The sequence below is a fragment of the Chaetodon trifascialis genome, chromosome 7, assembly GCF_039877785.1.
Source record: "Chaetodon trifascialis isolate fChaTrf1 chromosome 7, fChaTrf1.hap1, whole genome shotgun sequence".
NCBI lineage: Eukaryota > Metazoa > Chordata > Actinopteri > Chaetodontiformes > Chaetodontidae > Chaetodon > Chaetodon trifascialis.
This window is the reverse complement of record NC_092062.1, coordinates 17,254,653-17,278,070: the sequence shown is the minus strand read 5'-3', so window position 1 is coordinate 17,278,070 and position 23,418 is coordinate 17,254,653. Positions and strand designations below refer to the sequence as shown.

General features: G+C 41.3%; 3 protein-coding genes across 4 annotated transcripts; 2 read left to right on the top strand and 1 right to left on the bottom strand.

The window, feature by feature from the left end:
* The first annotated feature begins 1,617 nt into the window (after positions 1-1,617).
* On the top strand, positions 1,618-7,058 carry ecm1b (extracellular matrix protein 1b). Its single transcript, XM_070967244.1, has 11 exons — positions 1,618-1,867; positions 2,508-2,564; positions 3,028-3,096; positions 3,202-3,264; positions 3,391-3,426; positions 3,522-3,802; positions 4,616-4,821; positions 5,366-5,654; positions 5,736-5,938; positions 6,197-6,284; positions 6,436-7,058. Exons 1-11 carry the CDS (start codon positions 1,798-1,800, stop codon positions 6,613-6,615), a joined length of 1,542 nt encoding a protein of 513 aa, XP_070823345.1. The 5' UTR covers positions 1,618-1,797; the 3' UTR covers positions 6,616-7,058.
* Positions 7,059-8,506: 1,448 nt separating this feature from the next.
* On the top strand, positions 8,507-21,732 carry pip5k1ab (phosphatidylinositol-4-phosphate 5-kinase, type I, alpha, b). Of its 2 annotated transcripts, XM_070966497.1 has the most exons (17): positions 8,566-8,621; positions 10,552-10,590; positions 11,805-11,839; positions 12,542-12,634; positions 12,869-12,999; positions 13,109-13,226; positions 13,998-14,150; positions 14,295-14,594; positions 16,354-16,589; positions 16,697-16,780; positions 16,907-16,955; positions 17,099-17,183; positions 17,560-17,730; positions 17,878-18,010; positions 18,099-18,161; positions 18,269-18,368; positions 18,499-21,732. In XM_070966497.1, exons 1-17 carry the CDS (start codon positions 8,576-8,578, stop codon positions 18,499-18,501), a joined length of 1,839 nt encoding a protein of 612 aa, XP_070822598.1. In that variant the 5' UTR covers positions 8,566-8,575; the 3' UTR covers positions 18,502-21,732. The 2 variants fall into 2 exon arrangements, with proteins under 2 accessions (XP_070822599.1, XP_070822598.1); XM_070966498.1 differs by lacking the exon at positions 10,552-10,590 and having other exon boundaries at positions 8,507-8,621.
* A 185-nt stretch (positions 21,733-21,917) lies between these two features.
* LOC139334164 (serum amyloid P-component-like) lies at positions 21,918-23,214 on the bottom strand. The gene is made up of 3 exons (XM_070966925.1): positions 23,208-23,214; positions 22,508-22,610; positions 21,918-22,428 (listed from the first exon to the last, which is right to left on the bottom strand). Exons 1-3 carry the CDS (start codon positions 23,212-23,214, stop codon positions 21,918-21,920), a joined length of 621 nt encoding a protein of 206 aa, XP_070823026.1.
* Positions 23,215-23,418: the final 204 nt, after the last annotated feature.

The window sequence follows — 23,418 nt, the reverse complement described above, 5'->3', positions numbered from 1 at the left end:
TGTGGATGTGGTAAAGATGAAATTTTCCTACCAAAAGTCACAAAGAGCTTAGGTTAAATGTACCTCAAGTCCTGCTAAAAAACTAGTAGAGCTTTTATCTCATTCTGTGTGCGGTTGGTTGCTAAAAGGCAAACTCGCTAAACAACTTCCATATGCAGTGATTTTTGCTTTTGTATTTCAGTTTGGTTTGGAAAGACATCAGGTAAACAGTTCTTTCTCTCATGTCAGATAGAGGACAGCTACAGAGCCACTCTGTTTATTTAATGCCTTCTCCCCACTGGTGGCAACTATTACACCCACAGTAATCCAAGGAGTGGGAGCCTCCTTTTAATTTTTTTCCAGTGGTTTCTTCTCTTTTTCTCATATGATACTTTTGCTGGTAAAGACGATGCAGACATGGAGATGACCTCACTTGATTTTTCACTCCTGACAGTGGAGGAAAACAGTCAGAAACTGGCCAAAATGTTGTAATCAAACCCTGGCAGTCTGCACTGTCAACTCATGCTCATATTTTGAACATAAAACCAGTTTTCAGCAGCCTTACGGCCTTAAAGGAAGCTCAATCTGTTGCATTTGATTGTCTCATTACTTTCATGACAAACAGCAGCCCTCTTTGTCCAGAGCACAAGAGAGGGAGAGAGAGTTGCAGCCATGACAGGGTTTGTTTGCCATTCTTAGCCATCTGACCTCTCGGGGGAATTTCTACCCAGGACAAACACTTCTGAACAGTTTCCGGACCCCCATCCCTCACAACCACCAACCGAAACCTTTGATCCTGATATCTACTGTATATGATGGGAAAGAGCTGTGGGCAGAGCAGCAAAGGCAGGATAATCCTACCAGTTTGAGCTGCGGCCTATAGAGAGCAAACCCTGGAAACTAATCAAATCACAGTCTGCAGCTGCACAGGGAGTTCTTCTCAGGTCTGATTTGGCTTTTTACGATAACTTGGTGGGAGGGATTGTGTGGAGGTCACAGTCAGTCTTTCAGACTGGAATCGGTGAGGCCATAATAACCCTGGACCCAAACTGAGGCTGAGATAACATAGTAGCAGTTTCATAGGTTTGATAAGTAGGGCAGAATAAAAACATCATCGTTTTGTTAAAGGGGAATTCCAACATTTGAAATACCATAGTGTTGTTGTTTTCAGATTAACAGACATATGTCTTTTTGGTAGATATTGTAAGAAATCATCCAAACAAATACATTTAATTTGCTAAATATTTACTATTTGTGAAAGACTACCAACTACGTACAAGAAAATTTTGCTAACAAAATAATGATTCACTTTGAATTACTTAAGTGACGAAACCGTGCAATTTGTCCAATAATTACCTTGCACGACTTGTTTATGTGTTTCAGTAAGAGCTGCTGATTGGCTCAATCAGTAGGTGATAATTAACAGCTGGGCTTAATGGCAGGGCAATGAGTAACGGTTTAATTACGCGCTCGGGCTTTGCGAGCTGTTACCAAAGCCGAAACCATAATTTAAGAGCACCCTAACAGCACCCAGGATCTGTGCGGATCCCTCATGAGTCATGTTAAAAAACTTCCTCCCCTCCCTCTTTCCCTCACCCCGCCTCATCCCCACTGAAACCCCACAACAACCATAAAAACAGTTTGCCCGGTGGCGGTGTTGCGCTCTCAGACGGACAGCACTGCAGCCTCTGTTGGACCAATTACCGGGCCTGTCTGCGCGCTGCCCCGTCCGGCGTGTCTTCCTGGGCGGCCTCTGCTCTCTGTCCCTGCCAGCAGCAGCGGAAAAAACAGTACAGCACAGACGCTTTCCAGTTTGCAATGGGCTCCACTCGGGCTCTCCTCTGCTCCACCGCCTTCGTGTTGGTTTTACTGAGCTCAGCATCCAAAGGTTGGTCCCGGTCTTCTCCCCCCCTCTCTCTTGTTGTCAGAGGTTGCTGTGTTTGCTTCTTGGCTGGCGGCTGCGCTCCATTTTTGTTCGCTTGAGTTGATGCGTTTATTTCCTCTGTAGACATTAATCCCACATCAAACAGGCCTTAAAGGACTTGTTTACATATGTCTGCTCTGTGTCTCCAGTGATGGCGTGTTACAAAGTAAAAGTACTTACATTTGTATAACTTTCAGTTACATTATGCTCGAAAATTTAGAGTGAAATTTATATTATAGCTGTAGCTACTTTATAGATTAACGTGTGAGAAAATGATGCGTTGTCATCGATGAAACGACAACATGATGAAATATTGGCAGTATGTACGTGCTTGCTTTTAATACCGTGAGTACATTTTTCTGATAATACTAACTGGCTACTCCTTAAGTAACATTTTAAATGCAGAAATTTGATTTCTAGTTGAGTATTTTTCCACTGTGATATTGCTGCTAATACGTAAGTAAAGGGCTGCCTCTTGTATAATTTGTGCATTAAAGAAAACAAATGAGGGGTTGCATAACTCTCTCTCTCTCTCTCTCTCTCTCTCTCTCTCTCTCTCTCTCTCTCTCTCTCTCTCTCTCTCTCTCTGTGGACAATTTTCCAGATGAGCGCTTCCTTGAGCAGCATGATGTCACCTTTGACCTTGACCAAATCATGCAAGGTGTGTGCATTCGCATACTAGTGCAGTATCTGTGCAAGAGCCCGTTAGAATCTCAGCCGTTCAGTGTCATCTGGTCAGCTCTTCCTCCTCAGAGAGGCTATTTTAGGGTTAGGAGTTTGAGATTTTAAGGAGTGTTCTGCTTATTTTACTCATGAAGTTTGCTCATCGGCAGAACTACTATTTATAAATGTCTGTGCAATGGCTTCTGGAAATATGGGGGGGGGGGGGGGGTGTCAATGTTTGAAATGATCACACTGAGGATGAGTTGTTCTATGTCCCCCAACTTTATGGCAACACACTAAATCTGTGGAGATCCCCTTTAAGTTTGGGTTAAGGTTAGCATAAGATACATATAGTGCTTATGGGCGAGCCAGGACATGACTGTAATTTAGGTCAGGTTCACGTATGGAAATACAGCGTAGACGTATTTAAGACTGTAGAATATTCTTTCTTTTTTTCTCAGAGATGCAACAACCAGATGCCCACATGTTGCAGAAAGAAGTGGACTTGATGGATCTCTTTGGTCCCGAGGGTACTGCTTGTTTTGGACATAGCTGCATGTCTTTGGCTGCTCAGTATATTGGATCGTCTCCTAACCATCATCATTTGTTTATTTCTTTGTTTCATTTTAATGTAGAGTCCCCCGTAGAGCAGGTGGTGGTTTTTCCACAAGAGCAGTATGATACCCTGAGTGAAAGAGGTATGCTGCTACCTACCTGCTACCTACTCTGATAATGCTCTTCGTCATCTTTCCCATCTTACTCCCCCAAATATAAAGAAAATGCTTTAAACAAATGGTTTAATAATATAACCTTTATTCTCTCAGAGGGTTCCAAACCAGACGTCTTGACACCTAGAGGACGTTAGTATCTATTTTCCTCTTGTTGTTTTCAGTTCTCATTTACTCATGTCAAAAAAAAGTGTCAAATAACTGTGATTTCCATCCTGTCCTCTCAGGTCGACCAAGTTTCGGGCCTCGTTCCTTTGGTGGTCCTCCCATGCTGGACTATCCCGTTCAGTTCCCCGTCGCCCGGCCGTCCGTCAACAATCTCCAAGCCATCTGTCTCCATGGAGACCATCGTCCCCGCTACCCAGACTCTTACTTTCCTGGCTCTGGTTTTGGCCAGCTGAAGCGAAGGGCCAGCGCTGTCAATAAGGCAGAGGCCTGGTTTAGTACATGCTGCAAAGGGAATCAGACGTGGGGGAGTGAAGTGACGCTGTGTTGCGCCACACAGGCGGTGAGTTTTCACAACAGCTCCCACAGCTGAGTGAGCAAATATTTATCCTGTATAAATATAAAATGATGACGATGTGACATCCTGTATCTTTCTAAGCTTCATTCCTCTTTGCTGATTTGTTTTCTTCTCATTTGTCTCAACATTATTGCTTTCTCAAGAAACTGCAGAGCATGATAAGATTACAATGTCCTGCACTGTGGAGATAAAACTGGAGCCCAAGCCAGTATGATTTCCTGTTAATAACCCAATGTTATCCACATAATGCCTCATCTGGAGGACAGCTCTCATGGATGTCATATTATTGCCAATATTTGTAACTTAATATTTACAATAACTAATCATAATAATAATTCCCGAAGCTATAATGTTGTTTTCCCTGCTCTCATATGCTTATATTAAACATGGTCTTGTTCACGCATGTTTTTGTGCTGGGCATGAGACATTCTTCACATTGCAGAGGTGATGGAGCTTGTACTCTTGAAACAAAAATGAAGGCCTTGGGCACTTCCAGTTGATAAGGCCATTATATGCAGCCCAGCCGAACAGACAGGCCTTGGCATGAGTAAACCTTGAGCTGTCTGAGGGCAGTCAACAAACCTGTCTCTGCTCAGTGAATAAAGGATCACTTTAATCTTATGGCCTTCCTCTTAACATGTTTGTTTTGTTCAGTTTTGGTTGTCTGTTTTAAGATACCCTACATAATTGTGGGAGGCCCATTCACTCAGCATATGGCCTCAGGCGTGCAGACACTATGTCTGTATTAAAGGCTTTAATTCACCCTGGCTGTCTGTTATTTTTCTGTGCCTACAACAGTGGGAGCTGTCAGTCGAATCCTTCTGTGAGGAGGACGCGTCAGTAAAGGATCGTCTTTATGACTGCTGCAAACAAACAGGCAGTGACAGGCTGAACTGCTTCCACAACGACGCGCCAAATCCAAACTACGGGCCAACGGAGGAGCTGCCAGTGACTCAGCCTCCCTCTGCTGCCGGCTTCAGCTTTGTGCCCAGCACTTGCCAGAGGTATGCTGGGAAATAAATCAAATGAGCTGCAATAAAAAAAACACTGATGTTGACAATCAAGTCTTACTTAAATAGTAGCATTAAGTATTATGAAATTTCAAATCACTGAGATTCAAGAGTACTAATACCAGTTCTGTCTTTCTTTTCAATGCACTCAGCTGGTGCCAAATGACACTTAACACCATTAATGTTCTAATGCAGAAGACAAAAAAAGAAAAGGATTTTACTGCTCTGTAACGTTATTAGGCAGCAGTCATTTATATTGTATGCTTGCACATACTTGATTGGCCACTCGTACCTCGCTGGATGGATGATGCTGCAGATGAATGACGGGACTACATTTTTTTTTTTTACATGCATTCGCTCTGAATGCAGCCTAACACGTTGATTTTGGTGTTTTCATGCATTTGATGACATTGAGGCAAACATTGAGTAACCTTATCCTCTAAGAAAAAGGATATGAAGTAATTTGAAGAAAAAGTACAGAGAAATGTTATTGAGGAACCTCACATTGCAAAACACACATATGCCTCATACTTTACAGGACAGTGATGACTCCGTACGGCGTCAGAGGAAACAAAAGAAAGAAGATGAAGAAGCCATCTACTTCCCAAAAAGTTGACATGAACTTTCCTCCTGGACGACCCACCGCTAGCACCATTGGGTCATTGTGTAACAACCACAAGTTGCGCCCTCTCTATACTGTCAAGTGCCTGCCAGGTGTCGGCTTCGAATGGGTGGCTCGTCAGGCAAAGACCATTAATCGTATTGAAAAGGGATTCAAGCAATGCTGCAAAAAGAAGCAGGGTGTGCTCAACTGTGCCGATCAGAAGGTAAAGCAAGAAACCTGCAAATATTTGATTATGTCGTCATTTTTTGCACCTTCTCATGTCCTTTCTCCTTTTGTGTTTTAGTGGCGTGATGAGCTTAACAAGTTCTGCGTGGATGAGAATGGCGAACAGGTGGATTTCCACTGTTGTTCTGCGGGTGACATGGAAAATGATCGATACAACTGTTTCCAATCCATTTCTCCTAGCCCACATTATAATATGACTTCAGACGCTGAGGAGCTCTCACTTCACAAAATCTGTGACACTCACAAGATCATCAAGAAGAAGTAAGACGGCACTTCCTGCATCTCTCCTTAAATCTGATTTTCAGTCTGTCTTCTGCTTCCTTCTCTTTGACTGTCTTTGTTTGGAATGGGTACAAATACTTTCTGCTTTTTTGATGCTTTTTGTTATTTAAACACATTCATCTCAAGCAGCCTAATGTGATGAAATGTCTATCTCCCGTTGTCATGGATCCAAACACTTGTACACAATCTGTGCACAATGTAATGACAGGAACATTTAGTATTGTGACTGTGTTTTAGGTTCCCTGTTGGTTTGCCTATGAGGAGCACCGTGAACCAATGCTGCCCCCTGTCTGAACAAGACAAGGCCACGTGTTTTGCGCGAAAGGTGAGTTCTATCAGGTCAGAAGACAAAGTTTGGGCTGGGAAAATTTTAGATGGAACATTTGAAAACGAAGGTTTTGGAGCGATTAATCTAAAATTTGGATTTTGTATTGCTATTTCTCATCTATGTGGCCCTTTTCTTCCCATGAAATCAGCTCAAGGAACTGTCAGAGAACCTGTGCATATCAAAGAAGACTACTCCAGGTGGCCGACGCTGTTGCCGCTCACCTTCGCAAGACGCTGCACAGTGCATCTCCAAAATTCTAATGGATGGCATCACCAAAGCGACAAATGTCTTGCGTCAAAAGAAGAGGAAAAGGTGCCCTCTCTCCTAAACCTTTATAACCTTCTGCTGCTTACCTGACTGGTACTGGCCCAAAAAATGGTGAGCCAGCAGCTGAGGGTACCTCCAGTGAGTGAACAAAAACAATTATTCGGGCACAAATCCCACTTGGAGGTCAGTAAGAATATTCAAAATGTGGATAAAATTCTAGTTTCATCTACTGCCAGTGTTATTTGCATAATTTGTTTGAGATCACATATGTAGTATTATTATCACAGGAAGACATTTATAAAGAAACAAAAATACTGTTTAATGCTTAGTTTGTAAAACAGACTGTTGTCTGTGTCACTGTACCACTATTTTTTATAGGCTGCTCTTTACATATTTGATTATGAATGCATTTTTGATTCCTTTGGAGCTGCAACATTTCTCTTCTGTTTGGGGGGTTTGTGGTTCAGATATCTACAACAGCTCTAATAAAAACATTTTTGAATTTACCTTTGGTGTGGTTTACTGTCTTCTTGCATGCAGGGCCTATGCAATTATTACTGTGTGTTATGAAAAAATATCAAAATCAAAATATCTCAGATCAGAGAGATTACTACAAAGACTTTAATGTTATGTAATAAACCATCATTTTTCTTATGTGTTCTGTTATGTGGACATTTTTTAAGTTGTCATTCTTACTACTAATTCAGTATTGTGTTCTTATCTTTGTAATACAAGATTTTTAATTAGATTTTTATGGTGCCTTTTAAGATCTACCTGGAGACACCAGATGGAAAGTAGTTGTTCATTTTAGAGTTTCAAATGTTGATCAGTGAATGTCACAAAACCCCTACAAACCTATTGAACCTATCTGGACTGGTGAGATTTTATTCTGTCATTTACAACATACACAAGCCACATTCAATACAACAGGACAAGGACGTGCAAAGACTAAAAATACGAATTTAAATTGAAAAAAAGAAAAATTTACATAGCATCTAACATATTTTAATATACTACATATATGTATAAATCCCGTGAATATACTATATATTACACTGCACTCAGTTTTATTCTATGGTACATATATTGCTGTACTAGACTATATATCATGTTAAATTACATTACAACATTTCACCTTAAGTTTCATATCCATGCTATATTATACTGTACTATATCATGCCATAGTACATTAATATGATAAACTGTTTTATTACATTATATACTATATCATTTCTATATCAGTACAGGCAAACAATAAAAATCATATCATTATATATTAATCATACACTGACATAGTAGATGGTATCATTTTACTTATTCATATACTATATGTATACACACCATTGTCTCAGTTGAGACTGTATTGCACTATTACACTTGTGGATAGTGTACGTGTAGTGCTTCCCGTGTGATTTTGACTTTTATTGCTCTTGTAAATTTTCTATTTTTTCTTTCTATTCTTATCTTTATTTTTTATACTACTAATTGTTGTTTTTTTTTCTCTCTATCTGGACTTATTTCTGTCCATGTGCTGCTGCAACACCTGAATTTTACCTCAGGGGATGAATAAAGGCTTATCTGATCTGATCTGATCTGATCTGATCTGATCTGAACACAACTGAGCTAATGTCCATAATTAACTAAGAAAAGTTTCTGTTTTTCTGTTCATTAATGCAATCTCTGTACACACTGACAAAACAATTAAGGTTCTTATCACTTATTGGAAAATTTTCGGACATGACTGGAAATCATTGTCCAGCTCCCTAGGTATAATTATTATTAAAACTATTAAAGCATATCTCACTGAAAATAATCTATTCAAAGTTCGTTGGAAAAAAAGATTACATGTTATATGTTCTATGCATTTAAACGTCACATCGAATGATCAATAATTGCAATACAGTAAAACTGAAACTGAAACTGTTCCACGTCAGTCCACTGGGGGCGCTGTGGTGCTGCTGCGACAAGAACATCAGAATTCAACTGTCGGCGCTGTCTGTGATGTGAACAGTCAAATCGTAATGGCGACTGCTGGAACAGCAGACTCGGGATCAACAGTCCCGACAGGTACGTTGTAGTTAAATCGTCCTCGTTTGTTTTCTTAAAACGAATATATAAACGGAACTGTGGAACATTTTGTAGCGATGAAAATGATGTGATTGGGTGGCTGTGGCTTTATTAAGTCCCGGTTAGCTAGTTAGCTAGTTAGCATCGAGGCTTTCAACCTAACAAATGAACCAAGCAATGGCTAGCTTGTTTAGATGCCCGGTTGATAAACCTTACTTGGTGTTTTTGTTCACCGCACGAAGCCTTTGTCGGCAACCACGAGTATTTGAATCGAATTATCTATTGGGGGTTCATAGCATGTTTAAAAAAAAAAAAAAAAAGCATTCCCGTGACCACGTTGGCTCGAGTGGTGTGTTTTGTTATCAAGCCGGCAATTTGGTCAGCGTTATACAGTGTTTTATGCTAACGAGTTAGCTGGACGCAGGGTGATAGATATGTGTTTTATTAAATATCGGTCTATTGTTTAAGTAATGAGAATGGGACGTGCAATGTGGCTGCTACTTCAAATAGGACTGTCCATCTATGGGAGAGTCCTATGTTATCTGCAACCCCCCCTTTCCCTCTGTCTGTCTGTCCGTCTGTCCAGTTTTGTGGTAAAGTTGGCAGGCTAATTCAACACTAGACTGCTATCAGTTCATTTCCAAAGTTTCACAGTTGAGGTGATGCCTTATTTAAACCAATGTTTATTGTATTGATTTTGTGTGATCCTTTAATAAATGACATATCGGGTGCTTGTCATTCTTATATAGTTCATGAACAGGCTTCATTCATTCTGCTGTCCCTGTTCAGCTGATGTAAGGTTTGTCTAGGACAGATTCTACACAGGTGGGTGGTGGGCGGTGGGCAGTTCAAATGCTTTCACAGGTGTCTTATTTTCTGAGTACAGGACAGATGATGGGCATCTTGTTAATCCATTTAGTTGTGCGTCACTTATTAGCTTCCCTGTCTGTAGAGGAGTTGCTCTTCCCTTGGTAGGCACCCAGGCTGAATCGGTGAATAAAAATAGTGGCTTCCACATGGCTGAGAGCCCCAGACCGCCCAAATACAAGATACAGCATTCTGTCAAACTCACACACACACTCTCAGACACTTGAGCGACAGTAACATAATGTGGTACTCGCCCTTACTGGTCTTATTTCCTAATCGGGGCAAGAACCAGTATATTTATGGAGTCTTCATTGGCAGAAAATGATGTTAGGAGAGTGTGTGTGTCCCATATTATTGCCTTGTACAGGCTCCAGGCTACATGTGAACAAGGCAAGCAGAGAGTTGTTTAGTATTGAGAGGAACAGATGGTTTGCCTATTGTAATAAGGCCTGTCACTGACAAGCTTAAGTCATTGTTAAGTAATTGGGTTGGGTAATTCCTTCCTTCCTAAATCTGCTGCAGTGTGTGTGTGTTATTATCTAGGTCTACATTGACTTGTGAGAAAAAAATGCAATGTGATGAAACTATCATCATTATTATTATTAAAATAATAATGATGGTAATAATGATAATCAGTTAATGCCAGTTATTTCGTTGATTCTTCAGGCAACTGTTTTGTCTATAAAATAACAGAAAATAGTGAAACATGGCCCATTGTAAATTTCCTGTGCCCAAGGCGACGTCTTCAAATTACTTGTTTCATCCGACCATCAGTCTAAAACCCAGTGATATTGTTTACTATCATATATGATTAAAAACAAAACAGCATATTCTCAAAATTAAGATGCTGGAATCAGAAGATGTTTGCCATTTTTGCTTGAAAGTGACTTGTTGATTATCAAAATAGCTGCTGATTAATTTGCATATTGAACTGATGGATCGTCTAATTATTTCAGCAGTGGTGAAACATATTTACCCATACCTATAGTCATACTTTAAATTCATTCGGTGTTGCTCATTAACTGGGTTAAGCTGTTAAGGCTGACCGTGTCCTGCTCCACAGATATTAGGACTCAGTTCTGGAGGAGAGCATTACAGCGAGGTACTCGCATGGATGTGTGGAAGTGTCTCTGAGCGTGAGCAGAAACTGCATGAGTAGTGATGATATAGTGTGTTGTTTTACATAATGAAAGGGAATGTGGGCAGAATGATGCTCATTGTTTCCCGGAGGATTGCTGTGTGTGTCCCTGGTAACTGAGAAGAAATGCATGGCATTCATTGATTCTGCTGTATTAACATTCCCACCTCTCTTGGGTCGATTTGTCCACTTACTGTGTATCGCCTGGACTGAATCTGCTGCCCATAGATGAATTTTCACACACAGGACTGTTACTATAGGTGTATAATCTTGCCAGCATCTTTTTTGTATATATTGACCTGTGGCACTGCAGCATTGAAGTAGATGTTGCCATTGGTTACAGGCTAGAGGTGCTTGCAGAGTGGGCGAGATGGTAGGTTTAAACAGCGAGGTTATGTAAGGACACAGGAAATCATCGGGAGCATTTCCTTTATTTCAACTGTTTGCCTTTCTTGCAAAACTCCTGTGTACTGTTGTTTTTATCATGCTCACCCAGGAGGACAGACCCATGTGTCTGGGTCATATTACAATTTCACCTCTCATCTTTGGTTAGCAAGCCAGTTAATTTTACACTCACCCTGAGGTTTGTGCTCAGTGATGCCTCAGGCTTTCAGCATGATTTTACTGAAAGGCTTCATTCAACCAAACACGTAGTCATAGTGTAAGCATATCGGAGTTAATCAGAATGTTTAAAGCCAATGTTACGATGAGATACAAAGTAGGCTGTGACAGCAAGAGCTAGAAATTGTACAAATTATACATCCCCAGGTACAAGATAAATCTGGAGCAGCTAGCTCAGGGGAGGAATAGTTCCAGTTCACACAGAGCTGGTTTATCGAGGGCAACAGCCAGTAACTGTGGCCGCATTTAGGTCTGGGCTCATCATTGGCCTTATAGTCATCAGCCAATGCTGGAAATAGCCCTGCTAATTAAGCAGCGGATGGTTTCTTAACCAGTCATTAACAAAATATTCCATGTTAAAAGATGCCAGCTCAAAGTCTTATGAATGATTTCAAGCATCAAATTTGCACTGACTCTTATGTGGGTATGATGAAGTCGACTCTAAACAAGGGAACTTGCTGTTCCTAAAAGATTTTGTGCTTTTCTATTTAGGTTCTCAAGAGTCAGTGTCTTTTTTACATTGTACATCCCAATTTATCTTGTTTTTCTTTCTTTAGGGACCAGTGGCATCCGTAAAATGGCCCCTGCAGAGGTAAGGATGGCAGAAATTGTCTTACTGAATTAATCAAACAACTCTGCATTATGCACTACCCCAAGTAATGTAAATGTTGCTCCAGTGAAGCCTGAGGAGGGAGGCAGGGCAACCGTTTCCAAAATGTCCAACATTTTGCAAGGCTGGGGTAGAGATTCACACACAAAAGAAAGGCTCACATTTCAGGTTGGAAGGAGAAACACAACTACTTTAAACATTATGAAAGGATATCAACAGGTTTTCGAATATGTGCAAATATCTCACCCTTTCAAGAAGGTGGTTGAATGAAAAAAGGGAGGCTGTGTGACTTAATCGGAGTGTAACGGTTGCATGTAAAGGGGAAAATTAGATTACATTGCATGTAAAGGTATTTAAAACTAATAAGTGAATACAACAGTCAGAGAAAAAAAGACAGAGGGCAGAAGCTATTTAAAATTTATTTGGTCCTTATTTAGTTTATTTAGCAAACATAAAGTGACTTCAGGTATCGGTCAGGCTTGACGTCAGACCAGCTGACCTGCTTTCACTCCCTTCTTCTGCCACACACATTTACCCTTGCTGAGAGTTCAGCAACTTGTCAGCTGTCATGTGCAGATGTTTACCTAATACACAGCTAGCTCTTTGTCTTCTGTGTTCACAAGTATAAGTGCACTCACAAACCCAGTTACACTTCAGTGTTTTTCTCCTGGCCCCTCTCCTCAGATGCCTGGCTCTTCAGGCACAACTCAGAGTATGAAGAAGACCATTGGACACCGGGGCGTTGAGACCACCACAGGAGAGACCACCTATAAAAAGGTTAGAATTGTATGGGGGGGGGGGGTGTCAGTGACACCAGTGGCTTTTTGACACCCACAACACTGAGCAGCAGAGGTGAAAAGTGCCAAAGGTGGTTGGTGTTTATATTCTAAAATTAGTTTGGAATTTCCTCTCTGTAGACACCCAGGAATAGTGCGTGAAACAGCAGAAGTCACATGGGTAAAGTATCGTTTGTTTCCGTGCTTACTGTCGTTTCGTCTGTGACCTCTCTAGACCACGTCATCTGCCCTAAAAGGTGCCATCCAGCTGGGCATCGCTCACACAGTTGGCAGCTTAAGCCAAAAGGCAGAAAGAGATGTTCTCATGCAGGACTTTGTGGTGGTCGAAAGCATCTTCTTCCCCAGGTTGGTAGCAAGTCGAATTTTGATAAACATGGTGAATTTGGGTTTTGCTTTAATGTAGTTTTAATGGCCTTTCTATCTCTGTCTGTCTCTCTCTCTCATGTGTTTTCAGTGAAGGCAGTAACCTGACTCCTGCTCATCACTACAGTGACTTTCGCTTTAAGACATATGCTCCTATTGCCTTTCGTTACTTCAGAGAACTCTTTGGCATTCGGCCAGATGACTACCTGGTCAGTACTTACACCAACCACACGCTGCCATGTTTACAAAAACTGCTCTTGTTTTGTTTTTCGTTCTGTTCCTATATTTGTTTGTTCAAGGGTTTAGTTCAGAGGTTTTAACCCGTGCCCCCTTCTGAGGTTGAAACAAATGGCCTAAATCGTGGTGCTTCCCAGTTTTGGCAACACAATGAGAAATAATGAACAAGGCATGAAAGACTTTTGCAAGACAGATTTTTGACGACATAGCTCCTATAGTTTTAGTTTCAATAAGTTCAAACACATGGCCACAACTTGACACTGTGGTCATGGGTCCCCACCCTCACAGGCGAAGTGACTAAAGCCTTTTTCTAAATACTTTTTGTCGTGTTTCCTGCTTTTGTTTTTTCCCCTCTTGACTCTTTCTCTGCCGGCCCTTTTTTAACATCAGCATTTTGGAATTTCCCACTCTCAATGATTAGAAATCACTCCTTGTTGCTGTAGTCCAACTACACAAATGAAGTAAGTTTGTGCAATCAAGAATCACTGTCAGAAGGCTGTTGTTGTCTCTATCAAGCAGCTTATAGGCAGTACCAACATACATATTTTATGCACTCATTAAAAGAAACGTATTTGTGGGCTTTTATTTCATATTAACTTATTTTAGCACTGTTCCGTGACACTTCAGTGGTTTTCAAATGCCCAGTTAAGAGCCACTGGTTTAGTTAAATTAGAGTTTTAGATGATGCCAACATGTTTGCTCTCTTTAAACTGCATACTAAATGCAGACTCCTCTTCTTGAAGTATTCTCTGTGTAACGAGCCACTGATCGAGCTGTCCAACCCCGGAGCCAGCGGATCCATCTTCTATGTCTCAAGTGATGACGAGTTCATCATCAAGACTGTTCAACACAAAGAGGCAGAGTTCCTCCAGAAGCTCCTGCCTGGATACTTCATGGTGAGCCTCATAACGGAAAGCGGTTGTGTTGAGTGATTATTATTGCAATAATTAGATTTTTCCATGACAGTAGGAGCTACAATAATTTCTTTCTAATTTAAGTTGCATATCTAATCTGTTTTCCACATTCTTCCTCCCTTCCAGAATATCAATCAAAACAAGCGAACCCTGCTGCCTAAATTCTACGGATTGTACTGCGTTCAGGCAGGGGGCAAGAATATCCGTATTGTAGTGATGAACAATCTTTTGCCCCGGATAATCCCCATGCACATCAAATATGACCTGAAGGGCTCCACCTATAAGAGACGAGCTTCACCTAAGGAGAGAGAAAAGGCCGTCCCCACTCACAAAGACCTGGACTTTATCCAGGACTTGCCTGACGGCCTGTTGATGGAAGCGGACAACTACAATGCCCTGTGCAAGACTATACAGAGGGACTGCTTGGTGAGTCACAGAGACACCTGTTCATCATTGACTGATTGATCTTTATTCAAGCAACCTGCAGTCAAGCCTCTCAACTCACATTGAATTACATTACGCATTCGGGTGAGCTGTTACAATATGTAAGTGTATTAAAATTCACATGGACAGATGGTACACCAGCAGAATACATTACCCCAGTGCCCTCACATAAAATATAAAGTATTTCATGACAAATACATATAAAGAATCTCAGTTTCTGAACATATTTTGTTCTCGTCTCACAAAACAAACATGCAGAAATATGAAAACAGGTTTAGATCCAACGTTATTTTATGAATCAGATTCTATAGGTCATCCTTAAGAAAAGATAATGCTAGCAAGTTCTGAGTGTTATTTTTACCAGTGACATAGTGGATATGTTTTATTCTGAGGGGTCCAACAAATGTAGTGAAAGCCTGTGTTTTTTGAGTTATTGAGCTGTCACTTTGACAAACTAAACATCAGGTGTGGTAACTTCCTTGGAAACAAGCACTAGTTCTTTGCTGCTAAGTTTGCTGTTTTGTACAGAGGCATCTATAATTTTCAGTTTCTCCGAAAGCAATTTGTGAGTGTTGTCACACAGAGTTTGTTGTTGCCTAACGTTGAGCTCCACCACTGCTGACAGTTGATGGATCTTCAACAGTCTAATGCTGAAGAGATGACTCAGGCTCACATGACACTGCAAACTAATACTTTGTTTACTTTGAGGCATGATTCCTTTTAAAGTTATCATTACAGTGAACACAGCGCGTTATTGCATTGTGTATAGTGTTCGTTTATCGGACATGAGAAAGCCAAATAACTTTGATGAAAGTGGCTGCTCTTCATTTAGTCATCAAGACATCTCTTTCCATCAGAGGCTAATCCGTCTTTGTGTTTGCTTTGTGGCTACTGGTAGTTTGCTTCTCCAGCCACTTCACACTTAAACTTAAACACTCTGTCATGTGGTATTTTGATTTTGTGTTAATATCTGAGATATCTCTTATAGCTAGGGGTGGGCGATATGGCCAAAATCTTCCGTCATAGTATATGTCATTTTACATCATAGTAACAGTGTATTTCACCTTATAGTAATTGTTATGTAATTAAGAAATGCTTTAAAATCACCAGACCAAACCATACTTAAACTTCCAAACAAAAACTGCCTCACATGAGACTTCGTCCAGAGTTACCCTTTCACACATGTAGCACATATGTCTATCACACGAGGTCTCACTGGAAATATTTGATTTAGTCGAGGGGTGATGCCTGAGCACAGCGTGGAGGAGGTTTTGGCTGTTTTTGCATCGATATCAATACTACATGTATTTGGACATATCCTCGATATCAATTAAAGAGTGGAAAGCAATATACAGGCAAGCAGAAAAGAGTACGAAGCAGCCACACTGCAGTGTCATTTACAGTCTCTCACTGTGCAGCAGGGTAGCAGGGCATACACTGTTCGTGACAGTTTGTAGATAGGGCTGGAAGAAGAGCTCTGGTGGTGGAAACCGCAGAGGCAAAGCTCTACTGGTGGACACACTTCTACTGTTGATGGGTACATACCGTCATACCGCCAGAACCTATTGTCTGTTGATGATGCTCGAGTGTTTCTCACCCTAATTCTATCGCACAAGTTGTAGTTTTGTCGTCATAATTATTAAAATGTTTGGATTATTCATAGCCCCTATGTGTTTGATGTGAAAATGTTTCTGTTGAAGGTCATTTCAACACATTTATTGTGTTCGCATCTTTCATGTAGCTCTTGCAGAGTTTCAAGATCATGGATTACAGCCTGTTGTTGGGCATCCACAACATGGACCAGGCCAGTCGAGAGCGGGAGCGTGGTGGAGGAAATTCAGGGGACAGCGGGGGCTCGGAGGGAGCAGTGACCCCGGATCAGCGCCGACCACAAGCCCAGAAAAGTCTGTACTGTACAGCCATGGAGTCCATTCAGGGGGAGGCTCGGGGGAAGGGAGCTTTGGATTCTGAAGACCAGTGAGTTTTAGACTAGCAGAGCCGAATTTGAACTGGTATCTGTTTGTAGTGTAATCTGTGACTGGGTGGATGAAATGATGTTCTGTTCTCTGGCCTCGTCCTTCCAGCATGGGCGGTATTCCAGCTCGTAATACTAAAGGAGAGAGGTTGCTGATCTACATTGGCGTCATTGACATTCTCCAGTCCTACAGGTCTGTGGCTCAGAGCAGCCAAATCACTTTCTCATCCAGTATAAACATTTGCATGAGCAAGCTTACCATTTACATCACCCACTTATATAACATGCATTAATAGTTTCATTTTGTCTTGTCATTTAGGTTTATCAAGAAGTTGGAGCACTCCTGGAAGGCCTTGGTCCATGATGGGGTGAGAGCCTACACACTAAATCTTAACATGTGTCGTTAAGGAGTGAAACTAATTGTTTACAAACACAAGAAGAGCGCATATGGAGTTGAGTGCTGTCATATTTCTCAGGTTTTAATGGCTCTGTTGCTCTTTTACCACTTTAGGACACAGTTTCAGTCCACAGACCTGGCTTCTATGCAGAACGCTTCCAGCAATTCATGTGCAACACAGTGTTTAAGAAAATTCCACGTGAGTATGCATATTCATCCTTACTTTGATCTTATTTTTACTATTATCAAGTGGGTTTTATTCTCCATCTTATTTTGCGAGATTCTGTCCCTGTTTTTATGTTGATTCTACAACCCTGACTCCAAAAAGTTTGGGCACTGTGTGAAACGTAAATAAAAACAGAATGTGATCATTTGCAAATTAACTGTGTTTACGAATTGTTCCTGAGCCCGTGTAGTAATGTCCTTTATACAGTCGTGTTCACAAAGTGGTGTTGTTGTTATTATTTTTGGATATTTTACTGAACTTATTAGTCTTCTGGATGGGAATCCCAGGGATGAGAAGCGTCGGTGCCCTGATCGATCATTTCCACTTTTATGTCTTCCGTCTTCTTCAGTAAAACCATCGCCGTCTAAGAAGAGTCGGGGCGGAGGTCAGGGAGGTCTTAGGAGGGCCCCCACCCTGGGAGCTCCCACCCCGCTCTCCCACGCAACGGGACAGTCAGGCGTCGACTCCAGACTAGTCTACCACAGCCACTTTAAAAGCACAGACTCAGAGGCTGACAGCGGTGAGGACTGAGCAAGCAGAGTGATAAGAACATCAAGCAGATCTATTATAATTGTATCTGCAAGTTTCAGTCATAGCTGTGCTCAGAGTGGAGATACGGGTGGAGCTGAAATATGCATTAATTTGGTCATTGATACTTTGCTCTCAGGCGTGCAGTCAGGCAGACCAGACCTTGTTCCCAGGACCCCTCCACTGGTAGAAAACCCTGCTGACTGTGAGGCCAACCTGTCTGCTTCATCACTAGGCAGCACAGGAATTGCCTCCACCTCTCCTCCCCTACGGTAAAGCTTCACCAGGATAATAAAGCATGATCCCTATTCTTCCATCTCACTTTCACACTTTCTAATAATCTTTGACTTTTATCTGTAGGTCTGTAGGGGTGGAGGTGCACAAATCAGCAAACACAGACCTTGACCATGGCTTCTCTCACAGGTACAGAAGCCAGTAATAAGTCATAAGATTAGAGTTTAAAATAGATGTATTTCTTTCTTGCCTGTGTTAGTTATTGAATTGTACTGACAGCCTTTCCCTTTTTTCAGTTTGGAGGCTGAAGGGCCTTTAGATAATTCAGGCAACCTGTCTGGAAACGAAGATGTAGTTTCACTGTCAGACATCATCCCTGAGACCAACATCTGCTTTGTAAGTCTAAATGATGAAATTATACATCTGCAACTGAAGATTATTTAGAATTTTATTGTGAAAGCAGCCAGTGTTGTACATTTTCACACCCTTCATAAACATGCCATTGACATAAGTTTCACGTTCACAGTAAAAAAGAAAAAACGGACTGAAGTGCCATCTGAAGGTGACGACATGTCTGATGAGGCGGACGGAAGTTAGGACAAAGAAAGTGAAATCACGCATCCACCACAGACCCTCCGCTGCACCTCTTGTTGTTGTCACCCATACAGTATATAAAGCGAGGCGCGGTGGAGGTTGGGCAATGAAGAAAGCAGCGGTGGGAAGTCAAGAAGAAGACTGTGTGCAGTAGGCTTTCCCAGACATCAACACTGTCACCATGTGCACTCATTTGGCCCCAGTGTCCCAAACCCCTCTTGACTTTGATACACACCTGGAGAAAAAAAAAGAGGTTTATGGCCCTGAATTGGCAGCTCTTTAGCATCTCTGGCAGCAATACATTCATCAGACAAAGATTTTCTGCTGCAGTGACATAACAAACAAGAGAATTAGCTGTATATTGTAAGAAGACCAGGCCCCAGTCACCAGCGGGGGGTGAAGGCAGTCATAGCATCCATGAAGAGTCGGCCATCGAGTGCACTTTTCGCAGCATGAAGCGATATGAGATGCCTCAGGCAGCAGTTCAGCAGGATCGCGCACACTCACATACATACTTATGAGCACACGAAGGGCATAGCCTGCATTTGTAGGAGTGAATAATTTCCTGTGTGTTCACTCACAGTCTGAGCGGGTTCACATCTCCATGCTTCACACTCAAGTGTTCCCGTTACTGCACATCCATTTCCCCTCATCGCTCCTCATGAGCAGGGCCACTCTGAGCTAACAGTGGTCAGATCGTTCAAATCAACACGTGCTGCTGTCAACTCTGCAATCATATATGTGTCTCTTTTTACTGGTTCTGGGTGTACAGTATTTGTTTGAAATTGGATTTTGAATCAGCCGAGGGATGGATCGAAACGGACTCATTTCTTTCACGTTTTGTTTCGTAAGTTATTCTGCTGGAAGCCACGGTGGTGCTGCAGAGGTCCAACTCGATCTTGCCACTGCTGAATGTACATTACAATGTTTTTCTTATATAGAATGTGTCTTATTAACATGGCAGACCACATTTCTACAACCCTGAAAATCTCCCCCTCTGATGTGACCATATGTGCTGAAGCATAATGAATACAGAGACGAAGAGCCGTCGGCAGCATCGCTGGCCAGTACATGCTGTTAAATGAAGTCATACTATTAAGCTAATAGTAATTATTCCCAGCTCCTGTCACTTGTCTGTCATGTCTGTGCCTTTACACGTTTGTCCCTTCCTTAACGTGATGCAGAACTGACATTTTGTACAGGTTAGTGTAGTAGTCACACAGAGAAACCTGCCTTATCACTACAGCTGAGGTCATTAAACTGCCATTTGTATGTCTGGAAGAACCATTGTCAGGGTTTTAAAGAGTTCCAGATTTTAATGCGAACACTAGTACAATCAGTTTGGTTATGTGTATGTCAGTGTGGTTCATCAGCTCAGCTAATCCTTTTAACTCCCCTGACATCAGACAGTAAGGATGCTGGTCTCTTATGAATCATTTCTGCTGGTTACAGAAATGACACCCACCCACATCCACTCTTGGACCAATATTACCAACCATGTTTATTACTAATTTTTGTATTTTTCTTTTTGTATGTATTCTTACTCCGCTTTAACTCAGCTACTCATAGCATGATGCTTTGTTTTCTTAAAGTGTTTTATGTTTATCTTATTGTTTAGGGCACTAAACAAGTTATGGAGGTGACTGGCAGGGAGCTTTTTTACCCCATGAGATATTTCTGATGTAGAAATTTGAATCACTACCAAGCGACTGTAGCAAAACTCCAGATCGTGAACATCATCTCATGTAAGGAATTACTGTTCATGTTAGTTAGGCACATGTGGTCTATGCAGCAGAGCGGGAGAAGGGTTAATGTGAGTTGTGAATAAGGAAAGAAAGAAAATGACTCATGTTCGTCAGTGCACAGTTGAGGATCTGGGACAGAGTCTTTGTATTATAAGCCAGTCGCGGCACCAAAGAAGAGAGTAATGAGTTCCTGCGAATGTTCAGGATCCAGTACTGTTAACGTGGACATGAAATGAAACACTCCGGGACACCAGCTTGGACTGATAGGTTGTATATGGTAATAACACTGGGTTGACCTGTGTTTTAAGGATATGTTACTAAACTGGAGTTGTTGTTTTTTTTTTTTGTTTTGTTTTGGGGGTTTTTTGCCTAATAATGTCACGTCTGATAAGCTGTATCTGACCTAGTCCCTGTAAAGATTTAGTTTTTATTTATCTAAGAATTGGTTTACATTGTGGCCTGACACATTTCAAGATTTAACTCCACATTCCTGTGAAAGTCAAGTTAAATTTACTACAAATTGTTGTAGCTCTTAGAACCCATTATTTACCACCTTTGTGTATTTTGGATGATGTATTTGATATGAATTATTTCCGGTATTAATGCTGAAATGTAGAATATCGATCATTTCAAACAGATCAGTTTTAAAGTTGCGTTTAGTTGGTTTTGAGTCAGACAGCCACCAAAGAAAACACTCCAAGAAATTCTTCCTCTAGAAAATACAATAGTTTTATAACACCTGCATTTTGATGTTCTATGTTGTAACTTTTTTTGAATGGGAAGTACTGTGTAATTGCTGGATGCAGACCAGCTCTGTTGCACTCGTCATGTACTACACCATAGCACAAGAGAAACATCCGTCGGTGCTTAAAGGGCAGCACACTCAGCGTAGACACTACAATATATTTGAAGTAATGCAATATGAACCACAATCTGCCACCTTTCAGCTCTAAGAAGTATATTTATTGATGTGATTGATTGCTGCAGGCTGAAATGATAAGAGTTGTGTTATGTACCTTAGATGATTGTACGTATACTGTATACTGACAGAAGGATGTCTGAAACTTTATAGCGTGTATTGCTCATGAAGGGGGACTATTTGACAATTTCACTTTTTATATTTCATGTTTAGATTGTGTTATGATAGATAGATTCTCTCCATGATGATTCTGGGTTGTTAATCTCCCACGCTTTTTCTACATGAATGTTTCACGTGGCTTGTGAGCCAACATTGCTGGTTGTCCTATATGCTTCAAGTACTATATTTTTACTGTGTATAAAATGTGTATATGTACATAGGAGTCACGGAAATGCCTTCTCATGCAATATGTGCTGCCTGTTCCTCCTGCCATGTTTCAGTTATGTGGTGGTGATGTTTTCATGTCTGATTTTAAAGGATTAAACATATTTTCTAAATCTTGGTTTTGGTCTCTTTGTTTGTGTGTATTATCAAACTACTTCTTACCAACTGTTTGTGAATAATTGTGCATTAAAAAAAAAAAAAAGACCACCAACTTTTAAGAGATTTTAATCATCTGTAGAAAAAATAACATGCTTTATGTACTTGCTGCAACAAGTTTGGTACCTAGTCCTAAGTTAAACCCTCTTACATAACTTCAGACTCTTCCTCCACCAAAACCAGCCCTGTGGTTTCATAATCAAGGTTTCCCCAGTTGAACACATTGCCTGGAGTGAAGTGTTTGTTATTCATATAGCGTTTGATGTCAGCGGCAGTGAGGACAGAGTCCCACATGTGGACTTGGGTAATCATACCAATGAAAGATTGATTAGCATCGAAGCCGCCGCCATAGGAGTCTTGTTCCTGGCCCAGGATGGTGATGGGTGCTCCAGTGATGGGCCCAGTCTGGATGAATCTCTTGATGGTCGCCTTGCCGTCCACCCACAGCTGAGCCAAGCCATTGTCAGCGCGCCATGTGGCACACATAGAGTGCCAGGTGTTTGGAGAAAATGACAGCGACAGGAAGTCTGTGCCCCCGTCCCGAGCATGCATCCTGATCACATCCTCTGAATTGATCTTAAATAGGACAAAGTCATTGCTGTGCGTGGACGTAGACAAAGAGAAGAGGCCATAGTTCCTGGTGAGATCTGTCTGAAATCTGAACAGATGTGCCAGCTGTGAGAATTCTTCAGACATTACTACAAACAAAGACGCTTTCTTATCACACCACCAGTTACCTGAGACAGACAGTCACAAAGTTGAATTTGGTTTGAGATGTCTGGAGCTTCACATGATCTCTGTTAGTCTCCCTGGGGAAGACGAACACTTTGCCAGACAGATCTGCAGAAAATCAAACCCAACAAAGTGTGACAGAGGAGGAGGGAGCAAGAATATCGATGACATTAACTAAAATGCGATGTGACTGAAATAAACAGATATAATAAAGATATGTTCCAGCAATAGTATATCATCCTCATGCCACTCAGTAAGCTTGTGCACAAAACAAAGCAAAGGTTGACGTACCTTTGCTGTAAACATCACCAGCAAAAGAAAGAGTTTATCCATCTGAGATTTCAGAAAGTCACTATTTTAGTATCTGAGCAGTAATTCAATGGCCATAAAATCATTTCAGGTCAATAATTTCTGTTTTTCAACACCAGCTGGCATCTGCAGCTTCCCTGACGTGACAGTACACTTAAACAAATTGACAAAACATAAAGATACAAACAGCAAATGACCATCAGGTTTGGCCTGTATAGAGTTTCTTTTACCTTGTGGCCTGGATGTGTGAGCTGTCTGTCCTGGATGTCCCTGTTTTGGGTTGTCTGTCCTGCTTTTATTTGTGAGACAAACCTTGATTGACCTGCTTTCATCACAGAGGACTGTAGACTCTGTTTTCTATCCACCACAGGGCACCTTTTGCTCACATGTGCACACCTGCCATAGCACTGTGAACTCACATGAACATGTCTTTTGTTTGTGTCTGTACTATTAGCCATGCCCCTTTAAAAGTATTTTGTAATCCTCAGTAGGCAAACATATCATCTTTAAATGTTTTTGCTAACCATTTTTGTCATAGTTAATTCACACAACAGGCCAACAAAGAGGTATACTTTCTTCATTTTTAGCTGGTTGCCTTTTGATAGTT